This window comes from Oncorhynchus nerka, linkage group LG4 (assembly GCF_034236695.1).
Source record: "Oncorhynchus nerka isolate Pitt River linkage group LG4, Oner_Uvic_2.0, whole genome shotgun sequence".
In the NCBI taxonomy this organism is placed as follows: Eukaryota; Metazoa; Chordata; class Actinopteri; order Salmoniformes; family Salmonidae; genus Oncorhynchus; species Oncorhynchus nerka.
The window spans coordinates 7,666,013-7,679,590 of NC_088399.1; the positions used below are offsets into that span (position 1 = coordinate 7,666,013).

A 13,578-nucleotide genomic window follows, 5' to 3' on the forward strand; every position below is an offset into this window, starting at 1 on the left:
TAACCCCTCACACAGCCTCATAATAATGTTAACTATAACCTCTCACATAGCCTCATAGTGTTAATATAACCCCTCACATAGCCTCATAGTGTTAATATAACCCCTCACATAGCCTCATAGTGTTAATATAACCCCTCACATAGCCTCATAGTGTTAATATAACCCCTCACATAGCCTCATAGTGTTAATATAACCCCTCACATAGCCTCATAGTGTTAATATAACCCCTCACATAGCCTCATAGTGTTAATATAACCTCTCACATAGCCTCATAGTGTTAATATAACCCCTCACATAGCCTCATAGTGTTAATATAACCTCTCACATAGCCTCATAATGTTAACTATAACCCCTCACATAGCCTCAGTGTTAATATAACCCCTCACATAGCCTCATAATGTTAATATAACCCCTCACATAGCCTCAGTGTTAACTATAACCCCTCACGGAGAAATATGATTTATTTCAGCACCTTGAGAGAATGACTGCGTGGTCAGGTACTATCTGCAAAAGTGCTCTCTTTATCAGCATCGTCAGAGCTGATAGTATTTCAACCACAATAAATATGTATCCAAGCCAAACTGAAATCTTATCAGAAACATGTTGTTTTAGTTCCCTTAAAACCAGTCGAACTTGGAAATGTTCCAGTTTTTGTTGTTGAGTTCATCTATTTTTTCCCCGGTCCCTAAACTTATTTTCTGTGTGAGAGAAGCAGAAATGAAAAGAGAAAACCGTGTCAACTCAATTGAGACACTCATTCTATCGATGTATGACATCTTTTTTTGGTGAGCAAAGGTTTATTTTGTCTTTTTAGGGCAACAAGTAATGGCAGAGAAGCAGCATGTATCTAATTATAGACAAGTTAACTAACAAATAGCCTACAAAAAAATTAAAAAGTGCCCATCGGGTCACACAGAAGCACACACACACACACACACACACACACACACACACACACACACACACACACCACAACACAGAAGCACATACACGAGAACACAGAAGCACATACACGAGAACACAGAAGCACACACACACACACGAGAACACAGAAGCACATACACCAGAACACAGAAGAACACACACGAGAACACAGAAGCACATACACGAGAACACAGAAGAACACACACAAGAGAACACAGAACACACACACCAGAACACAGAACACACACACCAGAACACAGAAGAACACACACCAGAACACAGAACACACACACCAGAACACAGAAGAACACACACAAGAGAACACACAGAAAACTAATCAAAGATTAATGTGAAAGATGAACTCAATCCAAAAGATTTTAAAATAAAAGGTCAAAGACAAAGGCACTGGAGTGTTGGAGAATGACTAGAGAATAAGGGGGGGGGGGGGGGGGCAGGCAACAGACCTAAGAATGGCTTCCACTCTTCTTCCACTGGGTTTTAGTTTCAATGTAGATGATAAATTGTCTACCTGTTATCAATGTATCATATGTCATTATCGGTGTATTGATCTGATTTCTAGAGGGAAAGCAGTTTAGGGACTTGGCATCTACCCCGGTGTGAAGACCAAGATGAGAATGACGATTGAGATTTTAGTGGGAGGAGCATGGAATCAGGTGAGTCAGAGTGAGTTGAGAGAACTGGCCAATCAGAAAGACAGCATCGTAGAGGTGCACACGTCACAGGGTCAGGTATCCAATCGCTGTTCAGCTTACTTTATAAACATGGCTTTGGAGATTTGATTTTGATTGGCTGATATATCATAAACCAAAGCATGCGAGTCAATCGGAATTCAGATCAATGTATTGCAGATTGATTATCAGGCATGTCTCCATCAAGATAATACAGACCGAAGACTATATTAGTAACATTTTTGGATACCAATTTGCAAATAGCGAAATTACATTGCCCACGAGCAGCACCGCAGATATTGAGATGAGCAAGATGCAAGACTGTACTCTCACACAGTATCTGCGCATGTGCACGGGTTTGCTTCACACTGTTAGTGACGGGACCAAAATAGGGGAGAAGTTGATCCTCGTGCTTCAATGCTCGTAGTTGTTGCAGAAATTGCCCCACACCGCTGATTACCTTCTGCAGCTACGTCATATCGCTGCGTCTACTTTTAATTAACATCAAATATGGTATTGATCAAATCACTAGAATACTATACACGGGGCACTAAATGTCATTATCTGTAATTTCCCCGTAACATCACACCAACATACATCTTCCTATCCCCGGTCTGCATGCTTCATCTCTGAACATTGAGTGAATGTGCTGAATCTGTGACTGAGAGCCGAGAGCTCCCCCTGCTGGACAGAGCCAGTGTGTGCCTCTCTCCTGCTGTATACTGCAGCACTGAGCTTACTGGTGCCTCTAGAGGCTGCTGGTGGAATAGCAGCTCTGGGGTGTAGAGCTCCAAGTCTACTCCGCTGTCAGGGTGGCACAGCACCACCATGTCTACCCCCTCACCAGACTCCTCAGTCTGAGGAGCACACGCTCTCCGATCAGGGCCAAGGCCCATTGGGGAGGGGAGGGTAATAAAACAGACAGACAGAGAGCAAAACAATAAGAAAAACAACAGAAAGGCAGACAGGAAATGAATATGTAGACTAAGAAGACTACGTAACATCCTAAATTAAATACAGTACAGAACACTAGCCTGATCCTAGATCTGTTTGTGCCATTCTTGACAACTCCTTGTCACATTTGGCGAGAAAGCAAAAACAGACTGGCACCCAGGCTAACAGACTGGCACCCAGGCTAACAGACTGGCACCCTGGCTAACAGACTGGCACCCTGGCTAACAGACTGGCACCCAGGCTAACAGACTGGCACCCTGGCTAACAGACTGGCACCCTGGCTAACAGACTGGCACCCAGGCTAACAGACTGGCACCCAGTCTAACAGACTGGCACCCAGTCTAACAGACAAAACAAAGACATTGACAAACAGAATACACTCTGTTACCTCGTTAAAGGACTGATACTAGCAGAATACACTCTGTTACCTCGTTAAAGGACTGATACTAGCAGAATACACTCTGTTACCTCGTTAAAGGACTGATACTAGCAGTCCTACTGACTCTCTTCAACATAAGAGAGCATGTTCCATTAACATAGAGGTGGCACAGGGTTTAGTTGTGCAAAAAAGGACTTCAAAACAGATCTTATTTCTGTCTTTAAACCAGAAAGCTCTTCACAGAGTGAGTGAGTGATTGTGTGTGATGGATGGAGAGGAGTAACCTGTTTGTCTGTGCGGTCCGCGATGCTGTACACCAGAGGTGGGATGGAGCCTTCGGCAGTCTTTCCTACATCAGTACGGAAGTGTTCACTGGCAGGCAGGCAGCTGGGAGAGAGGAGAGGAGAGGAGAAAGGAACAGAGGTCAGCCCAGTTTAGTTATTTCTCTCACCGCCTTCAAATCAACTAAAACTACAACTAACTAATCCACCATCGCAACTGTAAAACACACAGACCTGTAAAACAAACTAAACCTAAAACAGGGAAATCCACCTCAGAATGGTTTCTTACGGATTGGCACGTAGAAGACGAACAGCCTTTCTGACTGGTGGTTTCCCTGCTAAACCCAATCCAAACTACAACTAAAAACGCTAGTCTCAAGTGAAAACCATAGTGGCAAATATAAAAAAGCTTTTCAGAGCCACTTACCAGATGGACACAATGCATAAGAAGAGAAAGTGAAATAAAACTTAGTTTAGACCAGGTATAGTCTGACATATAACTCTTAATGTTCAAAGTTTCCACAAACATGAATAAAGTTGAAAATTGCCTCTTGCTTCCTGGGAAACTAGTTCCTTTACACGCATGTATCATAGCTGACAGCAATACGGTGCATCATCCTTAGGGACCAATCAAAATCAAGGGTGCGATACATCGACTTCTCTTAACGTTTTTTACATTTATTTTAAAAATAAAAATCGTTTATCCGTTAAAATGAAAAATTCATAAAAATACCACAATGCATTGTGCTGCTGCCAGCAATGGTTCGGGTTTACGTCCATTTCAGATGGTGAAGCGTCGCACCAGTACGTACAACCATTACTGGAACGCAACTCCATACTGCTGTCGCTTGCTTTTCTCTGACATTTTTCCCCACTGTTAACAACGATGATGTCGTGTTGGAGAGTCGACTCCAAAATAATTGATTACGCGAGTCCTTGCGCGTCGACTACCGGTGTCGACTCCCAATTATGTGTCGAGAGTCGACTCCACTAGGAATTGACAACTCGACTCCTAAGATTCAGTGTTTTAGGAACGTACTTCCCGAGAACACATACACACGGCATCTTTCACAGCGAGCTAGCAAGGAACGGAGGGAGGGGCACAGTATAGGCAGGTCGGCCACCAGGCAAAAAGCATTATCTCGCAACGCATTATCTCGCAATTTCTTAGCTTGCCAATTTCTTAGCTTCCCAAAATAATAATGTCCAAACTATTGAATTTACCACTGGTGGACTCAAATCGAGTTGTAGAAACATCTCAAGGATCATCAATGGAAACAGGATGCACCTTATCTCAACTTCAAGTCTCATAGCAAAGGGTCTAAATACTTAACACCACCGTTCAAAAGTTTAGGGTCACTTAGAAATAAAAGCAAAAAAATGTGTCCATTAAAATATCAAATTGATCAGAAATATAGTGTAGACATTGTTAATCTTGTAAATGACTATTGTAGCTGGAAACGGCAGATTTTTAATGGAATATCTACATAGGTGTACAGAGGCCCATTATCAGCAACCATCACTCCTGTGTTCCAATGGCACATTGTGTTAACTAATCCAAGTTTATCATTTTAAAAAGGCCAATTGATCATATGAAAACAATTTTGCAATTATGTTAGCACAGCTGAAAACTGTTGTTTTGATTAAAGAAGCAATAAAACTGGCCTTCTTTAGACTAGTTGAGTATCTGGAGCATCAGCATTTGTGGGTTCGATTACAGGCTCAAAATGGCCAGAGACAATGCACTTCCTTCTCAAACTTGTCAGTCTATTCTGGCTCTGAGAAATGAAGGCTATTCCATGAGAGAAATTGCCAAGAAACTGAAGATCTCGTACAACGCTCCATTCACAGAACAGCGCAAACCGGCTCTAACCAGAATAGAAAGAGGAGTGGGAGGCCCCGGTGCACAACTGAGCAAGAGGACAAGTACATTAGTGACTAGTTTGAGAAACAGACGACTCTGATAAATTTCATGTTATTTTAAAAAGGACAAAAAAAATAATAATTAGCTTATCTTTCAAAAACAAGGACATTTCTAAATGACCCCAAACTTTTGAATGGTAGTGTAGGTATTTGTTGCTGTTTCAATTTTTTTTTTTTTAAAACTGTCCTCGCTTTGTCATTATGGGTATTGTGTGTATATTGATGACCAAAAAAATCTAATAAAGTATTTGATCCATTTTAGAATAAGGCTGTAATGGAACAACATGTGGAGAAAGGGGAGGTGAGTGAATACTTCCTGTATGTCTTAGTAAACTGTATCTCAAACGGCTCAACTTCCCATGCATCGCAAATGAGTCTAGTTTGACTCAACCTCCCTGGTTTTATTTACATTACACAACTTTCCACAGGCCTTTATAGCCCATTGTCTAGTGAGGATATTAACATGGAACATCATATATTTGTGATAATGGCATTGTGCATTTAAAAAATAATAATTACTGACATTCATTCATAGTTGTCAGGTGAGTCGAAGTAGAAGGGTACAACGAGTATAACAGACTAACGGACACCATAACGCACGTCTCCTATACAGGTGATGTTGTTCCTCACCTGGCTGGGAGCTTGTAGATGTAGGAGCATCCGTCCTCGGTCCAGATGATGATCTTGTCAGCAGCGATGAAGTCTCCTCCGGTCCAGGACTGGTCGTTCTCACTGGGCACTGAGCACAGCAAGGAATAGTCCCCGGCATCAAACACCTGATACAAACATGTCAGGATACGTCAGTCCAAGATTAAGAGTTGTCGCAACCCCCCCCATGCTGAAGACTCAAACACAAAGCTACGCTACTGTAGCCTGATGCCCGATCGGTTTGTGTCGTCTTGCCACAACTGCTATTGTCATATTGACAGCATAAACAGATCTAGAAACAGGCCAAAACTAAGGAGCTAGGTCTACAGTGTGATTCTATGAATGTTTCAACCAGGGCAGTGAGGGAGAGACCCAGGGAGCATGGGCTCTAGCCACCTACCCTCCAGTACTTGGAGCAGACCACCAGCAGAGAGAGCTGTGTGAAGGTGCAGAAGGAGATGCTCTGACAGCCCCCACAGTAGATGGGCTTAGACTCCTCCTCAAACACTGGATCCAGATCCTGTTGGGGGACAGGAAGAGGAAACACACACGTAGGAGGTGACCGAAATGCATTATTCATTTCCATCCCACTTAGCGACCGCAAATGTTCCTAGGAACAACAACTAAAAAACAATAGAACTATAATAGACATTTGAATTGGCTGCGTGTGTCTCAGTTACTCTAGTCCCAATAGTCATGATCTTAGCTGGAACAAATCCTGGTTAATAGGATTATTCTGTAGATGATCACAACAACAACAGTATCGATCACAACAACAACAGTATCGATCACAACAACATCCTGATGTGTCTCAGTAACACTACCTACATCCTGATGTGCCTCTGTCCCCCTCTACCTGCATCCTGTTGACATCCTGATGTGTCTCAGTAACACTCTACCTACATCCTGATGTGTCTCAGTAACACTCTACCTACATCCTGTTGACATCCTGATGTGTCTCAGTAACACTCTACCTACATCCTGATGTGTCTCAGTAACACTCTACCTGCATCCTGTTGACATCCTGATGTGTCTCAGTAACACTCTACCTGCATCCTGTTGACATCCTGATGTGTCTCAGTAACACTCTACCTACATCCTGATGTGTCTCAGTAACACTACCTACATCCTGTTGACATCCTGATGTGTCTCAGTAACACTCTACCTGCATCCTGTTGACATCCTGATGTGTCTCAGTAACACTCTACCTACATCCTGTTGACATCCTGATGTGTCTCAGTAACACTCTACCTGCATCCTGTTGATATCCTGATATGTCTCAGTAACACTCTACCTACATCCTGTTGACATCCTGATGTGTCTCAGTAACACTCTACCTACATCCTGATGTGTCTCAGTAACACTCTACCTACATCCTGTTGACATCCTGATGTGTCTCAGTAACACTCTACCTGCATCCTGTTGACATCCTGATGTGTCTCAGTAACACTCTACCTGCATCCTGATGTGTCTCAGTAACACTCTACCTACATCCTGTTGACATCCTGATGTGTCTCAGTAACACTCTACCTACATCCTGTTGACATCCTGATGCGTCTCAGTAACACTACCTACATCCTGATGTGTCTCAGTAACACTCTACCTACATCCTGTTGACATCCTGATGCGTCTCAGTAACACTACCTACATCCTGATGTGTCTCAGTAACACTCTACCTACATCCTGTTGACATCCTGATTTGTCTCAGTAACACTACCTGCATCCTGATGTGTCTCAGTAACACTACCTACATCCTGTTGACATCCTGATGTGTCTCAGTAACACTCTACCTGCATCCTGATGTGTCTCAGTAACACTCTACCTGCATCCTGTTGACATCCTGATGTGTCTCAGTAACACTCTACCTGCATCCTGTTGTGTCTCAGTAACACTCTACCTACATCCTGTTGACATCCTGATGTGTCTCAGTAACACTCTACCTGCATCCTGTTGACATCCTGATGTGTCTCAGTAACACTCTACCTACATCCTGTTGACATCCTGATGTGTCTCAGTAACACTACCTGCATCCTGATGTGTCTCAGTAACACTCTACCCACATCCTGATGTGTCTCAGTAACACTACCTACATCCTGTTGACATCCTGATGTGTCTCAGTAACACTACCTGCATCCTGATGTGTCTCAGTAACACTCTACCCACATCCTGATGTGTCTCAGTAACACTCTACCTACATCCTGTTGACATCCTGATGTGTCTCAGTAACACTACCTACATCCTGTTGACATCCTGATGTGTCTCAGTAACACTCTACCCACATCCTGTTGACATCCTGATGTGTCTCAGTAACACTCTACCTACATCCCGTTGTGTCTCAGTAACACTCTACCTACATCCTGTTGTGTCTCAGTAACACTCTACCTACATCCTGATGACATCCTGATGTGTCTCAGTAACACTCTACCTACATCCTGTTGACATCCTGATGTGTCTCAGTAACTCTACCTGCATCCTGTTGACATCCTGATGTGTCTCAGTAACACTACCTACATCCTGATGTGTCTCAGTAACACTACCTACATCCTGATGTGTCTCAGTAACACTCTACCTACATCCTGATGACATCCTGATGTGTCTCAGTAACACTACCTACATCCTGTTGTGTCTCAGTAACACTCTACCCACATCCTGTTGACATCCTGATGTGTCTCAGTAACACTCTACCTACATCCTGTTGACATCCTGATGTGTCTCAGTAACACTCTACCTACATCCTGTTGACATCCTGATGTGTCTCAGTAACAATCTACCTACATCCTGTTGACATCCTGAGTGATGATGTGTCTCAGTAACACTCTACCTACATCCTGATGTGTCTCAGTAACACTCTACCTACATCCTGTTGTGTCTCAGTAACACTCTACCTACATCCTGTTGACATCCTGATGTGTCTCAGTAACACTCTACCTACATCCTGATGTGGCTCAGTAACACTCTACCTACATCCTGTTGACATCCTGATGTGTCTCAGTAACACTCTACCTACATCCTGATGTGTCTCAGTAACACTCTACCTACATCCTGTTCTGTCTCAGTAACACTCTACCTACATCCTGTTGACATCCTGATGTGTCTCAGTAACACTCTACCTACATCCCGTTGTGTCTCAGTAACACTCTACCTACATCCTGTTGTGTCTCAGTAACACTCTACCTACATCCTGATGACATCCTGATGTGTCTCAGTAACACTCTACCTACATCCTGTTGACATCCTGATGTGTCTCAGTAACACTCTACCTACATCCTGATGTGTCTCAGTAACACTACCTACATCCTGTTGACATCCTGATGTGTCTCAGTAACACTCTACCCACATCCTGTTGACATCCTGATGTGTCTCAGTAACACTCTACCCACATCCTGTTGACATCCTGATGTGTCTCAGTAACACTCTACCTACATCCTGATGTGTCTCAGTAACACTCTACCTACATCCTGTTGACATCCTGATGTGCCTCAGTCCCACTCTACCTACATCCTGATGTGTCTCAGTAACACTCTACCTACATCCTGTTGACATCCTGATGTGTCTCAGTAACACTCTACCTGCATCCTGTTGACATCCTGATGTGTCTCAGTAACACTCTACCTACATCCTGTTGTGTCTCAGTAACATTACCTACATCCTGTTGTGTCTCAGTAACACTCTACCTACATCCTGTTGACATCCTGATGTGTCTCAGTAACACTCTACCTACATCCTGTTGACATCCTGATGTGTCTCAGTAACACTACCTACATCCTGATGTGTCTCAGTAACACTCTACCTACATCCTGTTGACATCCTGATGTGTCTCAGTAACACTACCTACATCCTGATGTGTCTCAGTAACACTCTACCTACATCCTGATGTGTCTCAGTAACACTCTACCTACATCCTGTTGACATCCTGATGTGTCTCAGTAACAATCTACCTACATCCTGTTGACATCCTGATGGATGATGTGTCTCAGTAACACTCTACCCACATCCTGTTGACATCCTGATGGATGATGTGTCTCAGTAACACTCTACCCACATCCTGTTGACATCCTGATGGATGATGTGTCTCAGTAACACTCTACCCACATCCTGTTGACATCCTGATGGATGATGTGTCTCAGTAACACTCTACCCACATCCTGTTGACATCCTGATGGATGATGTGTCTCAGTAACACTCTACCCACATCCTGTTGACATCCTGATGGATGATGTGTCTCAGTAACACTCTACCCACATCCTGTTGACATCCTGATGGATGATGTGTCTCAGTAACACTCTACCCACATCCTGTTGACATCCTGATGGATGATGTGTCTCAGTAACACTCTACCCACATCCTGTTGACATCCTGATGGATGATGTGTCTCAGTAACACTCTACCCACATCCTGTTGACATCCTGATGGATGATGTGTCTCAGTAACACTCTACCTGCATCCTGTTGACATCCTGAGTGATGATCCACACCTTCAGTATCCCAGTGACCGATACTGCTACCACTGTGTCCTCTGAAAAGATATCACACATTATGATGAGGGGACACACCGTGTCAGTTTAACAGTTTAGCCTATAATTGTTTAATGAAGTGATTTTACAAACGCAACAATATTTATACAGAGTTTACATCAACTATCAATGGCTCAATACAACCATACAGACCGTGACGGTTGAACAACGTTACCGTGGTAAATACAGTTACCGTGACGGTTGAACAACGTTACCGTGGTAAATACAGTTACCGTGACGGTTGAAAAACGTTACCGTGGCAAATACAGTTACCGTGACGGTTGAACAACGTTACCGTGGTAAATACAGTTACCGTGACGGTTGAACAACGTTACCGTGGTAAATACAGTTACCGTGACGGTTGAACAACGTTACCGTGGTAAATACAGTTACCGTGACGGTTGAACGACGTTACCGTGGTAAATACAGTTACCGTGACGGTTGAACGACGTTACCGTGGTAAATACAGTTACCGTGACGGTTGAACGACGTTACCGTGGTAAATACAGTTACCGTGACGGTTGAACGACGTTACCGTGGTAAATACAGTTACCGTGACAGTTGAACTACGTTACCGTGGTAAATACAGTTACCGTGACGGTTGAACTACGTTACCGTGGTAAATACAGACCTTGACGGTTGAATAACATTACCATGGTAAATACTATTACCGTGGTCAGAGGTCTATCTAATCCAAGTTTTAGAAGCGTGAGTGGACTGTTCCTGGATGGCAGTTAGAGAGGCTGATGTTAGCCGTGTGGGACGACTAGAGGTGCAAGGTTCAGTTACATTTTCAAAAATCCCATTTGCAGGATTCCCTCCCTGCTTTTTCCCTACTGATTCTGGAAATCATCCAAACGGGATATTTGGAAAACCTGGTAAAGCTCCTGACATTTTGGAACCCTATGGTTGACTGACCTTGTGTGTGTGTGTGCATATAATGAATAGTATAGCACAACACAGCATAATATAGGATAGCATATTATCGTATAGCAGAGCATAGTATAGGATAGTATTGCACAGCATAGCATAATATAGGATAGTATAGCATAGCATAATATAGCATAATATAGGATAGTATTGTATAGCATAGCATAATATAGGATAGTATTGTATAGCATAGCATAGTATTGTATAGTATAGCATAGCATAATATAGGATAGTATTGTATAGCATAGCATAGTATTGTATAGTATAGTATTGTATAGCATAGCATACTATAGGATAGTATTGTATAGCATAGCATACTATAGGATAGTATTGTATAGCATAGCATACTATAGGATAGTATTGTATAGCATAGCATACTATAGGATAGTATTGTATAGCATACTATAGGATAGTATTGCATAGCATACTATAGGATAGTATTGTATAGCATAGCATACTATAGGATAGTATTGCATAGCATACTATAGGATAGTATTGCATAGCATACTATAGGATAGTATTGCATAGCATACTATAGGATAGTATTGCATAGCATACTATAGGATAGTATTGCATAGCATACTATAGGATAGTATTGTATAGCATAGCATACTATAGGATAGTATTGTATAGCATAGTGTGAAGTAGGCTACCTTGTGTGCGATGTGAGTGGATGATGCTCATGGAGCTGATCCAATCGGGAGAGATCTTAGAGACGAGGGAGTAGAGGACCTCCAGGCTGGTGGCGTCCACCACTAGGATCTCTGGGTAATGTCCATTACACAGCAGACGACCCTCACGCTGCGTACCGATGGTGAACTGGTAGAACTAGACAGAGGAGAAGAGTGAGGGTTAGAGTTGGGGTTAGTTCCAAGGATAGTAGCACCTAGGATCTCTGGGTAATGTCCGTTACACAGCAGACAGGTAGAAATAGGTAGAGGACAGGACCAGTGAGACTCAGACACAATATAAAAAAAGACTAGTGATAAGGTCAGGGTTTCGCCCGCCTCGTTACGAACCTGGTATCCCTAAAACAGGAAGTCTGGGGAAGTTCTATGACAGAAAACAGCTAAAGAGGGGCGGGAACACGGTGTAAATCAATGACACCTCACAACAAACCAATCAAATGCCTTGCTTGAACAGAGCTCCAGAAGGTACTCGGGGGATTAGTCCAGGTGGAACAACAGTCTGGGGGGATTAGTCCAGGTGGAAAAACAGTCTGGGGGATTAGTCCAGGTGGAACAACAGTCTGGGGGATTAGTCCAGGTGGAACAACAGTCTGGGGGATTAGTCCAGGTGGAACAACAGTCTGGGGGATTAGTCCAGGTGGAACAACAGTCTGGGGGATTAGTCCAGGTGGAACAACAGTCTGGGGGATTAGTCCAGGTGGAACAACAGTCTGGGGGGATTAGTCCAGGTGGAACAACAGTCTGGGGGGATTAGTCCAGGTGGAACAACAGTCTGGGGGGATTAGTCCAGGTGGAACAACAGTCTGGGGGGATTAGTCCAGGTGGAACAACAGTCTGGGGGGATTAGTCCAGGTGGAACAACAGTCTGGGGGGATTAGTCCAGGTGGAACAACAGTCTGGGGGGGATTAGTCCAGGTGGAACAACAGTCTGGGGGGGATTAGTCCAGGTGGAACAACAGTCTGGGGGGATTAGTCCAGGTGGAACAACAGTCTGGGGGGATTAGTCCAGGTGGAACAGTCTTGTGGGATTAGTCCAGGTGGAACAGTCTTGTGGGATTAGTGAGGTTGGAACAACAGTCTCAGCGGATTAGTCCAGTAGAAGCAGCAGTGAGGACTAAACATTTCAACAAAACAACCACCGGTGACAAAACATTTCAGAACGTTTGCTGCCCGCTGGTTTTCATGACTATTTATCAGTCTTGTGGCTTGGGACGTAGAAGCTGTTCAGGGTCCTGTTGGTTGTACACTTGGTGCATCAGTTCCGATTGCCGTGTGGTAGCAGAGAGAACGGTCCATGACTTGGGTGGCAGTTGTTTAACCTCCAATTTCAATAAATCTAAAATCACAGACTGACTGTCAGCCGAACCTGAAACGTAACGTCTAGTAAAAATATTAAATGGCCAGCTCGCAGCAGACCATTCAAGGGAGACAACTTGATTTTGGAGGTATGGCAACGAGAGAAAAGGGTTTTTATAGCAGACAGCCCTCAGGCTGCGTGTTGATGGTGAACAAGTGGAACTAGGTAGACGGCAGGACAGGGTGTCAGAGGAGACAGTATACACCATGAGACCAGCGATATGTCCTGAGAGGATTAGGTGACGTGCTTTACTGCTAACCTACAAACAATTACATGGGTTTGCTCCTACCC

At 43.6% G+C, this 13,578-nt stretch overlaps 1 protein-coding gene across 1 annotated transcript in view; it reads right to left on the bottom strand.

Moving 5' to 3' along the window:
• LOC115116293 (WD repeat-containing protein 7) overlaps positions 1–13,578 on the bottom strand; it is a 261,967-nt gene that overhangs the window by 234,747 nt on the left and 13,642 nt on the right. Inside the window, exons 5-9 of the mRNA XM_065017127.1 lie at positions 11,895–12,069; positions 10,237–10,313; positions 6,199–6,318; positions 5,781–5,926; positions 3,231–3,333 (exon numbers count right to left, since the gene is read on the bottom strand). Of these exons, the coding sequence (XP_064873199.1) occupies positions 3,231–3,333; positions 5,781–5,926; positions 6,199–6,318; positions 10,237–10,313; positions 11,895–12,069 (621 nt within the window). The remainder of the gene's footprint in view (positions 1–3,230; positions 3,334–5,780; positions 5,927–6,198; positions 6,319–10,236; positions 10,314–11,894; positions 12,070–13,578) is intronic.